The 17,564-nt window shown below is 42.6% G+C and overlaps 1 protein-coding gene across 1 annotated transcript in view; it reads left to right on the forward strand.

Annotated features, from left to right (window-relative positions):
• The window catches only part of LOC115470915 (ubiquitin carboxyl-terminal hydrolase 10-like), a 200,593-nt gene that overhangs the window by 141,232 nt on the left and 41,797 nt on the right, over positions 1-17,564 (forward strand). The window contains 3 exon segments of the mRNA XM_030204534.1: positions 9,803-9,811; positions 11,364-11,440; positions 11,443-11,546. Of these exon segments, the coding sequence (XP_030060394.1) occupies positions 9,803-9,811; positions 11,364-11,440; positions 11,443-11,546 (190 nt within the window).

The following is a 17,564-nucleotide window of genomic DNA, read 5'->3' on the forward strand; positions in this document are numbered from 1 at the left end:
AGGTACAGAGAAGGGCAACGAAAATGATAAAGGGGATGTTTCTTGTGGCTATTTTGTTAGCTAGAAGAATTTTTGTGCTCCATGCCCACTATGATTGTGATTCTTTCCTCTGTTTTATGGAAGTCTCTGTTCTCATGGTGCCCTTTTTTCTTCCTAAGGTTGAATCTTCCTTTCATGTTAACCAGTGGCGTAGCCAAACAGGCAATTTTGGGTGGGCCTGAGCACAAAGTGGGTGGGCACAAAATTTTCTCCCCCCTCTCCCCAAAATTGGCTGTCTGGCTACCCACTGCCCCGAATCCCCCCCCCCCCCCAAGCCACCACTGCAGGTTTCTCCGGCACCACCTACCGGCACCCAATGGGTCTTCTTTCACCTCCCTCCCTCGGGCAGCGCCAGCCTAACTGTGCAACAAAGCTGCACGGCACCAGGTCCGTCAGCATGCTGCCGCTAGCTCCTACCTTGTCATCTTTCGGCAGAGGTGTTAGTTCTGCTGCTAAATCTGCAGCGGATCCACGCGGTGCCAGGGCTGTCTCTCTGTATGCTGCTGCGACTGCTTCCTCTGCACTAGCCCCGCCTCACCTCCGATACTCTTTCTGAAGAGGCGGGGCTAGCGCATAGGAAGCAGTCGCAGCAGCGTACAGAGAGACAGCCCTGGCACCGCATTGATCCGCTGCAGATATAGCAGCAGAACTAACACCTCTGCCGAAAGATGACAAGGAGGAGCTCACGGCAGCTTGCTGACGGACCCGGTGCCGTGCAGCTTTGTTGTACAGTTAGGCTGGCGCGCGCTGCCCGACGGAGGGAGGGGAAAGAAGTCCCATTGGGTGCTCCGTTGCTGGGTGGACCTGAGCCCAAATTGGGTGGGCCCAGGCCCACCCGTGGCTACGCCCCTGATGTTAACCAATCAATAGATTTCTTATTTCGCAGAGAGGACTGTGGTACTCAGTTTTCCTCCTTGTGACTGTTTGATGTCTGCAGAGTACTCTTAAGGTATTTAGAAGTTACCAATGAATTTAAGAGGTCGAACAGGTTATTTGTTCTGTTCTGACATTCTTGAAAGGGATAGACGTTGTTGATGCTGATGATCGCTCACTGGCTGAAAGAAGCCATTGCATCGGCTTACATCCTCACAGGTAAACAGGCACCTAAAGCCTTGCGGGCCCATTCCACAAGGGGGATGACTACCTTTTGAGTGGAGGTAAGTCTGGTGTTGCCCTCCAATATGGCCAGAGCAGCGAGTCTTTCCTTCATTCTTTCTCTTAGCATTACAGTGTTGATGTAGTGGCCCAGCTTGATGCTGATTTTGGAGCATATGTTCTCAGGGCAGCAGTTGTTGCTACTCATCCCTCCTAGGAATTGGTTTTACACATTCCACTTTTCCGGAATAGTCTGTGTATGCTAAGGAACAAGAAATTAGATCTTAACTGATAATTTTCTTTCCTTTAGTCCTTCAGATTATTCCAGAATTTATGAAAAATCCTTCTGGATTGTGGCACCATTGCCTATTTTCTTCACGGTTTCGGCTCTCTTTGCAGAGGTTTTTCATTGTTTTGGGTTCTACGTTTCTAGGCATAGTTTCTTGATCTGAGTTCTACAAAAAAGGTTTGAGGCTCTTCTCTTCTTTTGATTTATTCTTCCTGTCCACTACTTGCTTTTTAAAATACTGCATTGTAGGAGCTGCATACAAAATCTATAGAGTACCCCACAGTTCTGCATTTTCTATCTCCACCTACTGGTCGGTGGTCATAACCCTCACTTTTCTGGAAGGACTTAAAGGATAGAAAATTATCAGGTAAGACCTAGTTTCTCTATTGACACATAGGTAGTTACCTATGCATATGTTATGGACGTGTGAAATGCTGTTCTGTGCATTTCCTATCACTTTAATCTGTTTCAACGTACCTTCCCCTCTCCTCATCAAGTTGCTGGTTCTGTCTGCTTGCAGTAAAGAGAAGTAACAGGCATGAAATTCTCACTACACTGGGTGCAGAAGGAAATGCTAACCTCAGACCTTGCATTAAAGCCCCAGTGTTAGAAAATCCTGTGCTAGTTCTTTCATTGTTTTGGTGACGTGTGTTGGCACTTGGCGCATGTCTCTATGCGCAGGCTTATAGAATTGCCTTTCACATGCCTGAAGGAATTGAGTTTTTTTTAAAGGAAACTGGAATCAGTTATTTGTTGAATGTTTAGGAACAATTAAAAAAAATGTTAACTGTGTACATGCTAAATTTTATTTCAACTTTCTTATGTTTTGATCTTTTTTTTTTTTTTTTTCATTTGTACCCTGCACTTTTTCCCACTCATGGCAGGCTCAATGCGGCAGGCAATGGAGGGTTAAGTGACTTGCCCAGAGTCACAAGGAGCTGCCTGTGCCTGAAGTGGGAATTGAACTCAGTTCCCCAGGACCAAAGTCCACCACCCTAACCACTAGGCCACTCCTCCACTGTTGCTACTATTTGAGATTATACATGGAATGTTGCTATTCCACTAGCAACATTCCATGTAGAAGTCGGCCCTTGCAGATCACCAATGTGGCCGCGCAGGCTTCTGCTTCTGTGAGTCTGACGTCCTGCACGTACGTGCAGGACGTCAGACTCACAGAAACAGAAGCCTGCGCAGCCTTCTACATGGAATGTTGCTAGTGGAATAGCAACATTCCACGTAGAATCTCCATAGTAGCAACATTCCATGTAGAATCTCCAATAGTAGTAACATTCCATGTAGAATCTCCAATAGTAGCAACATTCCATGTAGAGTTTCCAATAGTATCTATTTTATTTTTGTTACATTTGTACCCTGCGCTTTCCCACTCATGGCAGGCTCAGTGCGGCTTACATGGGGCAATGGAGGGTTAAGTGACTTGCCCAGAGTCACAAGGAGCTGCCTGTGCCTGAAGTGGGAATCGAACTCAGTTCCTCAGTTCCCCAGGACCAAAGTCCACCACCCTAACCACTAGGCCACTCTTCCACTCGATCAATCGCGGGATTAAAAATTTTAATCGATGTGCAGCCCTGTTATTAGCAATAGATTTTTCTTTTCTATGACCGCGATGTCAGGAGTGCTGTGTCCTTAGAGCCAGTCAGTTTGTACGTTAAAATCTCTACAAAATCTTGATCTTCTCATTTTCTATAACCTTTTCAGTGGTTTGGTCCAAAAAGTTGTTGTTATAACCACCACCATTAAGTGTTCAATTTTAATAATAATGTTCCAGGCCAAATTTAAATATGGCTACCACAACATTTCTAAGTTTTGCTTCCAAATGTTATCTGTTTTGCTATATTATGGAGCATGAGTTTTTATGAAGAAATGGCTGTGTGCCTTCTGCAGAGTGGATAAGAGCAGTCCCAGCCCGGAATAAATTTTTAAAAACTCAGATAACATACTCACTCAGGGCAATGAAGAAGAAGTATTTAACAATTGTTTTGGATGGGTTGTTAAATGCACCTTAACTGTATCTTCTTTTGAACAGAACTGTATCGGTGTTTGCAAATCCTCCTGTAGTTTAATTTCTTTTATTGATTTTCGATACAAATATAAGCAAGAGCTCACAACATTGCAACAAGCAACATTTTACAAATTCTTTATCGGAGCTCACATTTAAGAAGTAGCTATCCATATCTAGGTTCAAATTAAGTTAAGAAAAGAAAAGAGAGAGGTAAAAACATAGTAACATAGTAGATGACGGCAGAAAAAGACCTGCACGGTCCATCCAGTCTGCCCAACAAGATAACTCATATTTGCTGCTTTTTGTGTATACCCTACTTTGATTTGTACCTGTGCTCTTCAGGGCACAGATCGTATAAGTCTGCCCAGCACTATCCCCGCCTCCCAACCACCAGCCCCTCCTCCCACCACCGGCTCTGGCACAGACCGTATAAGTCTGCCCAGCACTATCCTCGCCTCCCAACCACCAGCCCTGCCTCCCAACCACCGGCTCTGGCACAGACCATACAAGTCTGTCCAGCACTATCCCCGCCTCCCAACCACCAGTCCCGCTGCCCACCACCGGCTCTGGCACAGACCGTACAAGTCTGTCCAGCACTATAGGTAGAAAAGAGGAAAAAAGAGGGAAAGAGGAGGGGGGGGGGGGGGCTGCAGGATACAAATCGAAGTATAAAGCATGCATAGGGCATAAGATACATCCAATTTAGTGCTTATCGCTGTACGGTGTCAAAATAAGATACAAGTGGTAGCCATTTTTCCCTATATATAAAGCAAAGCGTGAAGATTTCTTTGCGAGGTGTGATTCGTATTTGTAGATTTGGAGCAATAAATTGCACCATTCCTGGTAGGTGGCTTGGTGTAAGGACTTCCAATGTGAGAAGATTACCTTCATTGCTAAAGATACCATGGTGCTAACTAGAGTCCCTTCATTGTGAGTCAGCAAACTCTTGTAGCACTGATCCCTGAGAATCACAAATTTATAAGTGATTGAGCCAGGAAGGTGAAAAATGTCTACCAGTTGTGACCAGATTTCTAGCCAGTATATACGAAGGCACACACAGTCAAATATAAGGTGCTTTATATTACCCACTTGAGACTGGCAAGACCAGACCTGATGCTCTGTAGTAAGTAAAGGAAATGTCAGGGGTGGGAAGAGACTGAAGTATAAATGGTTACATGTTGATATCCTTAATATTTTTAAATGGATGCAAAAGGGAATTTCCCTTTAAATCCGCCAGAATACTACTACTACTACTATTTAGCATTTCTATAGCGCTACAAGGCGTACGCAGCGCTGCACAAACATAGAAGAAAGACAGTCCCTGCTCAAAGAGCTTACAATCTAATAGACAAAAAAATAAATAAAGTAAGCAAATCAAATCAATTAATGTGAACGGGAAGGAAGAGAGGGGAGGGTAGGTGGAGGCGAGTGGTTTGTTCCATACTGCATACTGTGATGTATGTATAACTATTTACATTCTATATATGTGTTCCTTATATCTAAAGTGTTGTACCAAAGGATTTCTGATGAGGTCTCAAACATGATGGGCTCAGTTGGTGGTCTTGTTACTTTACCCTCTGTGTTTGTCCTGTAGCCTGTGTGGCCTGCTTTCTCCCACTGTGGTGTGAGTCATTTGCAGTAGCCTCTACCTGCCCTACCAGCTGTGCTGCAGCCAGTGTGCCTAGGCTGTACTTCTGTCTAGGGCCTGTCCTGTCTGCCAGACTGTCCTTTATTTTCCCCAAGCATGTGCAGCAGTGGTCAAGGGGAGCCGAGGCTCCTTCCATCTTGCTTTTCTCAGCTTTCATTTCTGTGATCCTGCCAGAGCACTGAAAGCTACATGTAAGACCATGTGCGTTGTGGCTCCTAACCCTACTCATTTGCCCTCCTTCTCTCCTGTTCCTCTTTACCAGTAATTCCCTTGCCCGTCAATGTCTGTCTGTTTTTACCTAGATTGTAAGCTCTTTGAGCAGGGACTGTCTGTGTGTGTCTCATGTTCAGCGCTGCGTACGCCTGGTAGCGCTATACAAATGTTAGTAGTAGTAGTAGTAGTATTCTGTATGGACCAACCGAATGAAAGATAGACATCACTTGTGTGAACCAACTGCCTTTTATTTACAGTAGGATAGGATTGTTTTAACTTGTTACCCACGTTCTTAATTTCTTGTTTCTTGTATTTTGTAATACAGATTGTATGAGTAGTATATTTTATCTGTGGAAACTGAGTATGAGACTTATTGATGAACGCAATGTATTCTTATCTGAAAATGCTGACTTCATGCATGACTTTTTCAGGAAGATTAGAGAACAGCCTGGTCCTTAGTGGAAGTGGTATCCCAATCTTGCATTTCATATCGGAGAAAGATTGTGTTAATTAACTATTGAAAGCTTCCTTTAGAAAACCAAGTGAATGTTCTCTTCACAGCTGTGGTTTCCTCCCTAGGATAATATCTTACAGTGGAAAGGACTGTTTATTGTTCTTGGCCCTAGCCAGGGATACAGTGTCCCATTCTGGTGATAAGGCTTATACTTATCTTCAGTTTAAATGCATTACACTCTTGTCTGGTTTAGCACCAAGCTACTTAACGCATATGAAATAGTGGTGTTTGTCATCAGAAGGAAAGAGCAGAAGTATTATTGCTGTTTCTGGCTAAAGCAGCATCATTCTGTCATGACTTCCAGTTTAAAATAGAGACCCTTGTGGATCCAGCAGTTTGTTAAATAAAGATGTACACAGAACCATATGGCACAGAGCTTGCCAGCTCTGGCTTACTAGCTTGTCTTTACTCTTACAGAGTCATTTTTTAGCTTGAGAGATGTAACACAGAATCTATCAAGAGATTCCCATATCACTAAATAAAACATTCTTATATTTGACAGAAGGGGAAAGGGATGAGAAAGAATGAATTCCTCCATACGATCTTCTTTCCTGTGCAGCGTTAAAGATGATTGTTGAAGCAGTGCAGGGAAACGTCCATAGATTCTATCAGCCTTGTCTGTTTTATACATAGAAATATAGAATACTAGTAAAAAAAGGCCCGTTTCTGTTTGAAATGAAACGGGCGCTAGCAAGGTTTTCCTCTGAGTGTGTATGTTTGAGAGAGTGACTGTGTGAGAGAGGCTTCTGTTCCTGCTGCTGTGCATTCCCCATGTTGTGCTGATTCGCTGCTCCCTTTATCGTGGCTCCGCCCCTCTCCCTTCTACTGGCCAATCTGGTGTGGGTTGTGTGACGTCACTATTATCTACTCCAACTCCAGACCACCTCCAAGGGATCCACGGTTCCAGGCAGCCTCAGAATGTTGGAGGTGAGAATTATTATATAGGATGATAGCAGAATAAAGGCCATATGGCCTATGCAGTCTCCCCATCCATATCATCCACTATCTCTTCGTCTAGTTTTGGATTACAATCAAACATAATTTGAAAGGGAAATAATACAACCCAGAACTGATAATGAACAGCTGCCTTATATAACAACAATCTGAGAGATGTCAGAAATACTGAAACTCCCACCAAGGTAAATGCTAACCACTGAGAGATTCATATTGAGTTACTTCATAAATTCTGCAAAACAGGGAAGCAGTAACAATGAAGGGAGGGACACTGATCAATTAAGGACTTGCAACATCAGTAACATACATAGTAACATAGTAAATGACGGCAGAAAAAGACCTGCACAGTCCATCCAGGTCTGCCAACAAGATAAACTCATATGTGCTAGTTTTTTGTGTATACCTTACCTTGATTTGTACCTGTCTTTTTCAGGGCACAGACCGTATAAGTCCGCCCAGTACTAACCCCGCCTCCCAACCACCAGCCCCGCCTCCCACCACCGGCTCTGGCACAGACCGTATAAGTCTGCCCAGCACTAGCCCCGCCTCCCAACCGTCTCTGCCACCCATTCAAGGCTAAGCTCCTGAGGATCCCTTCCTTCTGAACAGGATTCCCTTTATGTTTATCCCACGCATGTTTTGAATTCCGTTACCGTTTTCCTCTCTACCACCCTCCCGCGGGAGGGCATTCCAAGCATTCACCACCCTCTCTGTGAAAAAATACCTCCTGACATTTTCTTGAGTCTGCCCCCCTTCAATCTCATTTCATGCCCTTTCGTTCTACCACCTTCCCATCTCCGGAAAAGGTTCGTTTGCGGATTAATACCTTTCAAATATTTGAACATCTGTATCATATCATCCCTGTTTCTCCTTTCATGATGTGGACAGAGTGATGTTACAAGTCCTTATTTGATCTGCAGTTCTGTTGAATTTTTATTATTGCCTCAGTAGAGATTATATCTATCTGCATAGTGTTTAGACAGAATATAAATGAATGATAAATAAATATAAGAGATAGTCATGTATATTTTTGTCTCGCTGGCTGTATACAATCCGTTTTGACCCCTGAGTCAGGCTGTTTAGCCAAAAACATGGCCACACAGCCAAGTCTATTCAACCCTTCGATTTATAAATCTGTCCGTGTGGAACACTTGCAGCATCATGTTCCTCTTTTGGTTGTCCCGCTCTCTCTTTTCTGCTTGATTATTTCTTTGTATTCTTCATAAAGTTCTGTAAAATCAGGGTATAAGACTTGGAACGCCTGACAGCTTTTTCTATTGTAACCCCTTCACTGGCTCCCTATCCGTTTTCGCATTCTGTTCAAACTTCTTCTACTAACCTATAAATGTACTCACTCTGCTGCTCCCCAGTATCTCTCCACACTCGTCCTTCCCTACACCCATCCCGTGCACTCCGCTCCATGGATAATCCTTCTTATCTGTTCCCTTCTCCACTACTGCCACTCCAGACTTCGCGCCTTCTGTCTCGCTGCACCCTACGCCTGGAATAAACTTCCCGAGCCCCTACGTCTTGCCCCATCCTGGCCCCTTTAATCTAGACTGAAAGCCCACCTCTTTAACATTGCTTTTGACTCGTAACCACTTGTAACAAGTCGCCTCCACCTACCCTCACTCTCTTCCTTCCCGTTCACATTAATTGATTGTGATTGCTTACTTTATTTATTTTTTGTCTATTAGATTGTAAGCTCTTTGAGCAGGGACTGTCTTTCTTCTATGTTTGTGCAGCGCTGCGTATGCCTTGTAGCGCTATAGAAATGCTAAATAGTAGTAGTAGTAGTCTCTTGTAACCAGAGCTAATATTGTGATGTCATAATGCTCAGTCCACCAATAAGAGCCAACCTCATCAGTGATGTCACAATGGCTTGATTGTCTATACTTGGCTCACTTTTATTACATAGCTCTTTGAGCAGGGACTGTCTTTCTTCTATGTTTGTGCAGCGCTGCGTACGCCTTGTAGCGCTATAGAAATGCTAATAGTAGTAGTAGTAGTAGTAATAGTCAGATGCAGCATCCTTCTGATCTGAAGGCTCTGCTGGCCTACAAATCTTCAGTACAGTTGGCATGTTGAAATATACGCTGAATTCAGATCAGAATCTTCAACCTTATTCTAAATGAATAGGCGGTCAGTGCAGAACCTTAAGACATGGGTAATATATGTGATGCTGATATTCCAGTAAATAAACAGGCACAATCCCCAAATACAGATAATTGCAGTAATTGAATTTGGTTAACACCAGTCTCTGCAATAAAGTCCTCAAATTGTCAGCACATAACTTCGGACTCAATCTACCCAGCAATCACAGGGAAAGGGGATGAAATTTGATATACTGCCTTTCTGTGGTTACAGTCAAAACAGTTTGCATATCATATACAAGTACTTATTTAGTAGGGTTAAGTGACTTGCACAGAGTCACAAGGAGCTGCAGAATAATTGTAAGATGCAAATCATATAATCTCGATGAAAATATTCCTGCAGCTTGGAAATAGCGTCATCAATTGAACAATCAGATGAGAAAAAAATGAATAGCATCCACTTATTTTGTAGTACACATTGAGGTGTCAAAATTCCTGACAGAGGTATAAATTAAATAACAGTGCAGATAAGGCAGAGCCTTATAGGACTCCCGTCTTCAACTGGTGAACAGAGGAAAGTGATTCATCTACGTGAACCTGCATAAATTGGTCAACAGAGTAAGATATAAACCATTCAGGACTGTATCAGCAAACCCATATGAGTGCAGCTGCTGTAGCAAAATGGAATGTTTGATGATGTCAAATGTAACATTAAAAGAAATAGCAAAGACAATGATCTAGTCCTGGCCAAATGACGACATCGGTTAAAAGAAGTCCTTCCTGAAACCATCCTGAAAGGACTCAAGCAACCCATTCTGCTGTACAGATACAACTATCTGATTCAGCACCATCCTTTCTATAACTTTGGCGACAGGGGAAAGATGACATAGCCGGTAATTCTTAAGAATCAATGGCCTAGTGTATTTCTGTCAAGAAGAGTTAAACAGTTGTTGTCTTAACGCAAGTGGCCATTTTACAATTCACTTGGGGATGAGCTAGCAATAGATGGAAGAGCCAGCACTGTGTCCTCCCCAGTTATCTCAAGATCAAAGGGAGAAAAACTCAGGTAAGGATTAGTGATAGTTAAGCTCCTTAAAACAGAAGCTTCAGAAACAAACATCAAAACACGTATAGCATGCTGTTCACTGAAGGTTGGCAAGTTTGATGTATAAATATCCAGTGCTGGTTTTATCCTAGGTCACAAACTAGATACTTTTTGTTCTAGCCTAGAACCTATTTTTTTGTAATTGCTTCTCTTTCACTCATAGTATTTGGAGTGCACTGTTTGTCCTGATCTAGCACTCTCCCCACCTCCTCCCCCCCTTTTTTTTTTTTTATTTTTATTTTTTATTTTTTAAGATTGCTACTAGAGGTATCTTGAAAAGTATAACTACTTCTGGAGCTCTTTGCAATGCTTATACAGGCCTAAGCTGCTTTCTTGCTGAATCAAAGCCTTGTTTGTAAAACCCTTTGAGGGCATGGATGGTAACGAAAATGCTGCTTTCCACAATACTGGTACCTACCATGCTCAGTTTTCAGCGCATGTCTGCTGCAGACTGCCAAGGTGGAGAGAAGCATTTTTCCACCATCTGAGATATTATTTTGGTGCGGTGGAGAACACTTGTTGCCCACCCCACTTCTTGCCCAGGACCACCCAAAATCTGCTGTCTGGCTACGCCCCTGAGGTGAATATTCAGAAATATGGCTTGTCTATCTTTATATCTGATTACAATCTTTATTGTACACTAGTAAAAAAGCCCCGTTTCTGATGCAAATGAAACAGGGGCTAGCAATGTTTTCTTCTGTGTGCATGTGGAGTGTGTGTGTCCCTGCCCTCCTGGCCTCTCTCCCCTCCCCCCTCTGAGTCCTTCACTGTTACAGAGCCAGCGATTTGATTTCGTGCTCTGCTGTTTTCCTTCACTAACTGTTTGTGTTACAGAGAGGGCAGGGCAGACACTCATGGGGAAACCGGATATCTCTCCCCCTTCACACTTCCGTCTGGAGGCTTCATAGAACGTTGGTGTTGCCTTTTATATAGAGAGATAGTTCTATGAATCCCAGACTACAGATTATACCATCTGTTGCTTTTTAAACTAATAATCAGCATCTTCTGAAGCAGAAACCCAGGCACTTCTTTTTCAGAAACAACCAGCAGACAACCTTTTATAATTTTGAAATCTTTACATAGTAAACCAGAGATCATCTTTTAATTTTTCTTGTAACGATGCATTTTAAGGAAAGTCAGTGCCCAGAATTTCCTTTGCTTCTCTATATCCAGTATGCACCATAAGTTGTAACAGAATGTTCTTGCAAGGGTTTATCTTGTCAAAACATTCTTCAAATAAAGACACAAGATTCTTACTAATCCCTTGTAAACTCCTCCACAGGGATCTTCAGCTAATCCCAAGCAGACTAATACAAGTTGGAATAAATATAGTTGATCTGCTGAATTATTCATTTATTTCTTTTTCTCCTCCCTTCCTGTATGCAGAATTCAGTTTCTAATGGCCCCGAGATGCAGCTGGGGCACGAGGAAGAAGAACAGCAGCTGCAACAGCAGGATGGGGAAGGTAGTGGAGGGATGAGTGGGAGCAAGTGGGTCCTCGCAACAAATCATCCGTCACTCGGCAGGCAGACTTTGTCCAGACTCTAATTACTGATATATTTGGTGGTCACATAAGGTACAGTCTTTCTCTCTCTTAATTTTTTAACAGATTTTTCTTTCATTTCAGAAAACCCAGGTTCTTGGTAATGATGGTCTAACAGTTGAATTTTATAATGCATTGGCAGAAATTCTTGCACCCAAGCTCTTCTATATGAAAATTTATCTCAACATAGAGGAGAGAAGAGTACATTTTTAGAGTCTAAAATTGTTGTAATACCTAAACCGGGGAGAGACCCTACCCGTGTTTCAAATTATCGTCCCATCTCACTCATAAATGTAGACAATAAGATATATGCCAAAATATTAGCCAACCGCCTACAAAAAGTTCTGCCCATCCTTATTCATCGAGATCAGCATGGCTTTGTATCCGGCAGACTACCCTCCGATAACTGTAGGCTATTTTGGAACATACTAGCACATTCAGTTGAGGATGACTCCCCGCTGATGCATTATCACTAGATGCTGAAAAGACATTTGACCGTATTGAATGGTCATACCTGTTTAAAATACTCACTTGGTTTGGATTTAATGAACCTTATTTGTATGGTTATAGTACTTTACGCCTCTCCTCAAGCTTTCATCTATGCTAACAATATTACCTCCTCCAAATTTACCCTTCACAGAGGTACCAAACAAGGGTGTCCACTGTCTCCATTATTGTTTCATTTGGCCTTAGAACCCTTGGCAATATCCATCCGTGCAAATCATAAGATACTGGGTGTCAAGCTTAGGGATGAGTCATTTAAATTGTCTATCTATGCTGATGACATCTTGCTGTATGTAACTATTGATTCTGTCCCTTACATTCTAAATAATATCACTGCTTTTTCAAATATTTCAGGGTATAAAGTTAACTGGTCAAAATCCGCTGTTATGCCACTGTCTAAATTTGTATTGAAGTCTGATATTACACAGTACCCATTTAGTTGGGAACCTAATGGTATTATATATAAAGTTATAAAAAAAAAAAGAAAACCCATTCTCCCTCGAATTCTATATATAGTGCACAAAATTGGGCACTGATTTTTCGGCACTTATCCCAGATGTGCACCCTACTAAATTTGCTAACAAGCCAATCAGTGCCAATAATTGGGTGCTAATTGCCACCAGTTCGGATTTGGACTTACATCTTGCTGTGCACTATTCTAGAACAATCTATGCCTAAAGCACACAACCCAGAAAGGGCCGTGGCTATGGGAGGTACATGGCGGATCAAGGGTATTCCTAAAATGTGCTTGCAGTATTATAGAATACTGGGGATATGCGCCCAATTTGAGTGCAGGAATTACACCTGGTTTCAGCAGGCGTAATACCTGGCGCCTAAAACTGGATGCTGAAATTGACACTGAACACTAATTCTGTAAATGGCTGCCCATGTTTCAGTGCCCATTATTGAATATTTTGAGCAGCAATTTTTTTTTTGGTGTCCAATTTTGTGCCGTTTACTGAATTTATCCCGTTCTGTGTTTCTATACAACCATGGCATAAACTGTTAGCTTGTCTTAGAGGGCCTGGTTATCAGGCTTTCACTTCAGATAACCACCTTGCCCAGTCATGTCTATCTTTCAATTGTTTTAAGCTAATCATATTTTCACCTGATGGTGCCACCAGCACTATTCTCTCGGGGACTTGAAAGTATTTCCCTATTGATCAATTGTATGGAAGCACACAATATCTGCATACTGAAGACTTTCCATGTATAGATTTTCACCCACTGAAAGAGAGAGTGTCTTTGAACTGAGGAGTTATGCTTGGCAATTGAGTGTAAATTTTCCCTTGGGGTGGGGGGCAACATTCAACTAACATCAGGGAATACCTTTCCAAAATTCAGATTTCAGTCAAAAGGAATGTTCCCTTTTGTAAGACCCTTCATGTGCAACTTTTGGCGGAGAACCTGGGTGATTTTCCAGCTTGAGCTGCTTTTCTTTGTCAGCAATTTTTTTTCCCTACTGAAATGCTTTGAGTGAGGAAGGAAGAAGAAAATTTGAGAGGACAGTGGACCTGCTACATGCTGCCAGTTAAGGGCAGAGGAGCTTATTGAACTCCGGGGTAAAAGAGCAGCATCTCTGAATTAGATTGTGCAGATCTGCTCGTGTAAGATCTTAGCATTAATAAAGTAGCCCTTATGTTTGTTTTAATTATGGAACACGCCTTCACTGTATTACCATAACTCTTTGGTATAATACAACACAGCTTGAGCCTTGATACCCATCCTCTCACTGTACACCCTTGGTCCAGCAGCTTTTGGCAAGTAAAGAACACAGTGCCTTCTTTGGTTGTACTTTAGCTTCCTTCAGCACTGGAAATTTTTTTTTAAGTGGAGAGATGCCTCTCTTGTGGACAACGTAATTAAATATTCCCTATCAATTTGTTCCACACCACTCATGATTTTATAAATATTTATTATATCTCCTTTCTGTTGTCTCTTTAAGCTAAAGAGATCTACCCTTTTAAGCTTGTTTTCATAAGGGAGTCAGCTGAACTATGATTGTACTATAGATTGATAAGGGGTGTTTCTCTATTTCCAGTTTTGTTTGCTATTCGTTACCCCCAAGTATGTTCGCCTTCATTTTTAATCCATGTTAGTCTTCCAGTTTCAAAAAGACCTAAGTCAGTGTACAATAATACACAAATCAACTTGATAATTAGCATGCATTGTTAAGTAATTGTTAACAGAGGGACATAGCGAGAATTAAGAAAATATAAAAATAAGAACATCTAACAAGTAACTACTAAATCCAGTCTCTATACTTGATTGCATAGAATTCTCTAATTTATTGAAAGCCAAAGAAAATAACCAACTTCTACAAGCCTTCCTCAAATGTAAATAGCTCTGTATCAACTCATATCATTAGGGTAGACTAACAGGTGGGATGTGGCATACGAGAAATTATTTAAATATATAGGATACAAACTGATCAGCATGTAATACCAAAAAATTATTTTCAGTTTGTGTAAAAGCTTCCAAACCCTCAGGTTCCCTATCTACACAAAATAGAACAAAGTTTTATTAACAAATGAAACCTCAAAACTCCCAGTGAGGATATTCAAATAAGAATATGTGTTCTAATAATAGGTTCACCCTCAACTGTAATAGAGTGAGATATTATCATTGTTTCTATATCATAAAGGGGGGGGGGGGGCGGAGATTAATGAAAAAAAACTCACAATCTGGAGGAAATGGTTTAATTCCAAAAAATCCACCTATACCATGCTGACTAAGAAACCATGAAAGACTGTGCTTTTTAATAAGTTAAAAACACAACGAAAGTGATAGACAATAAACTAAAATCAACAGATCTGTATATCAAAAAACTGAACAATTCAAAGCGATTCTGGCAAACAACCATACTTATCAATATTGACACTTCCACTTCATGAATCTTCCCATGGTCCTTTTGTCAAAAGATGTACCGGACTAGACTTAGTCATCCGCTTCAATGTTGGGTTTAAATTGTATCAAATCTACTGTTATCCACTCTTCAGTTAAAATGAAGTTTTAAAAAAACTTCTTCAACAAGAGCACCTTGTTTCACTGGAGCCCGCTGCTTTTATTGTCTTTGTCTTCTGCATCAGACATTTCTCTAGTTGTCTTGATGTCCTAATTGTGCACAGTGACCCCTGAGGCAGGTGGCTGTGTCTGCCGAAACATGGCCCATGTCGGGTCGTCTTGTTTTGGTGATTTAATAAATCTGCTTTGAACTACATCTCCCTGGTGATTTGGTCATTGTGTCATTCTCTATTCCTGCTTTGTCTTTTGTGTTTGGATTTCTATAGAGGGTGTCTTCCTGCTTCTGCTTTGGACATTCACAAGAAAGAAACCTTAATTAAGCTGTAGATGTGTCTGAATTGTTAGACTTGAACCAGAAAAGCTCTGACTTTTGCCAGTTCACAAATGGATCATTCCTTGTTATCCTGCTAGACAAGTCCAGACCTATGCATGTGTCCCACTATCAGGAGATGGAGGCCGATGTGGTGCAGCCAGGAACGTTGTGGTATTTCTCTGCTTCCAGCAGATGGTGCAAGTGGACTGCTGCATCAGTTACCCTCTTTTGTTTTTTCCCTCAAGTTTTAGGCCAGAGCCTCAATCTACAGCCCTTGACTGTATGGGTTGGATTATCATTATGGATGCCTCCCTGGATCTGAGTCATTGCCAAATTGCAGGTTGAGGTAGAAGAGAACTGCTAGTTCCTTCTCAGTGACCTGGAGCCTCAACATAAAGGCCTTTGCTCTGTCTGTATTGGGGTTCACAGGGCCACACAAGGTGTAGGTTCCTTTTCACTTTACTGCTCCTGGGCTGTGAAAAAGAAAAGCAGCATTGGGGGCTTATTCTGTTGGCAGGACCAGTGGGAGCTGACCCAGGTGTCAGGTCCTCGGAAACCCAGAGACCTTTATTTTCCAGACAAAAGCCACAGACCCCCAAAATGGCAGGAGCTGCTGGTCCATCCAGGGTCACTTGTCCTCCTTGGTGGATTATGTAGGGGTGGGGAGTGGAGGGGATGAGTTTTCCCAGGATGGGTTCCCTTCTGAGGACTCCTCTTCAGAGTCTGGAGGGGTCTCTCCTGATGGGACTTACATCCCCAGTAGTGCATTGTTTGTCAAGAGGAGTTTGCCTCCCTATAGACCAGATGTTGGTGGTTCTTGTGATTCCCTCAACGCTGGCGAAGCCTGCCTCAAATGGAGATCCTGTCATGAGGGACCTCTGAATGCTTTTCTCCTCCACAATTTTCTACCAAGGTTGGTGCTGGTGGGTTAGAAGGCACTGGATTTGGTTCTGAAGGGGATGAGATTGATGAGCAAGCTTTATCCTCTTTCTTGGGATGACCTGGAAAGGTTATTCAAAGTCCCTAAAGTGGATGTTCTAGTGACAGCAGTCACCGAGGATGACATGGCCCTCAAGGAAACCCATGATCTTAAGACTGATTTGCTTCTTAAGCACCTCTTTGCCTGCACAGCAATTGGGTACAGGCAAACATCTGTAGGTACATGACCTGAGCAGTTCTAAGTTGGATCCATTGGTTTCCCCCATCACCATCTGTGGCCCTTTTAAATCAGACAGGTGGCTTTCATGGTAGCTGTTGACCTTATTTGCATCTTTTTGTACTCACAGGCCATGGGCATAGTAGTCCGTAGATGGCTGTGGCTTAGAATAAACTCCCCTTCTGTGTCTATCTGCACTTTTGAGAAGATCAGGAGAAGATTAATTACCTAGAGGAAGCCAGTCCTCCGCCTTCTTGATAACAGAGTGTGGACCTTTAAGGCATCTGTGGAATTGGATTTGCACTAAAGGCTGGGGCCTTCTCCGTTCCAGTAAGAAGAGGTCCTTTCATGCCTTTTCAGATGTTTAAGAAAGAGCAGCCCTTTTGGGGGGAGGGGGCAAGAAGGCCTGGTAGCTCAAACGTCTTTCCCTCCATCAACCCTGCCAGAGCAGGCCAAGGGCTCCCAATGACATTCAGTAAGTTCCCTCTGCAATGGAACCGGTGGGAGGCATGCTTTGCCTGTTACATTTGGATTGAACCCTCATTACCTCAAATCAATAGGACCTGGAGGTTGTTTGGCAGGGCTATGTGCTGAAGTTTGCAGAATTTGTTTCCGATGCCTTTATGGCAGTGCAGGGTCCAAACAACTTGTGCTAAAGAGGAGCTTATGTCACCTGCTTGTTGTAGGAGCCATTGAATCAATGCCACCAAGGTGTGCAGATGGGGCCATTAGTTTTATCAACTCTAAGAATGGGGGAACTTCTCGGCCAGTTCTGGATCTAAAGGGGGTCAGTGCGTCCTTGAGGGTCCTGTATTTCAAGTGATCTTGGCAGTTCATCCCAGGGAGTGTCTAGCCTGTCTGATCTTTGGGGTGTACTTCATATTATCATTTGGGAAGCTCACAAGCCCTTCCTGTGGCTTTGTGTCTTAGGGAGCACTTTCAATTCAGAGTCTTTCTGTTTGGCCTGGCTGCAGCCCTTTGGATTTTTACCAAGGTAATGGTCATTGCTGCGGTGTTCCTTTGCAAAGAAGAGATTGGAGTGCATCCCTACCTT

Source organism: Microcaecilia unicolor, chromosome 5 (genome assembly GCF_901765095.1).
Source record: "Microcaecilia unicolor chromosome 5, aMicUni1.1, whole genome shotgun sequence".
In the NCBI taxonomy this organism is placed as follows: Eukaryota; Metazoa; Chordata; class Amphibia; order Gymnophiona; family Siphonopidae; genus Microcaecilia; species Microcaecilia unicolor.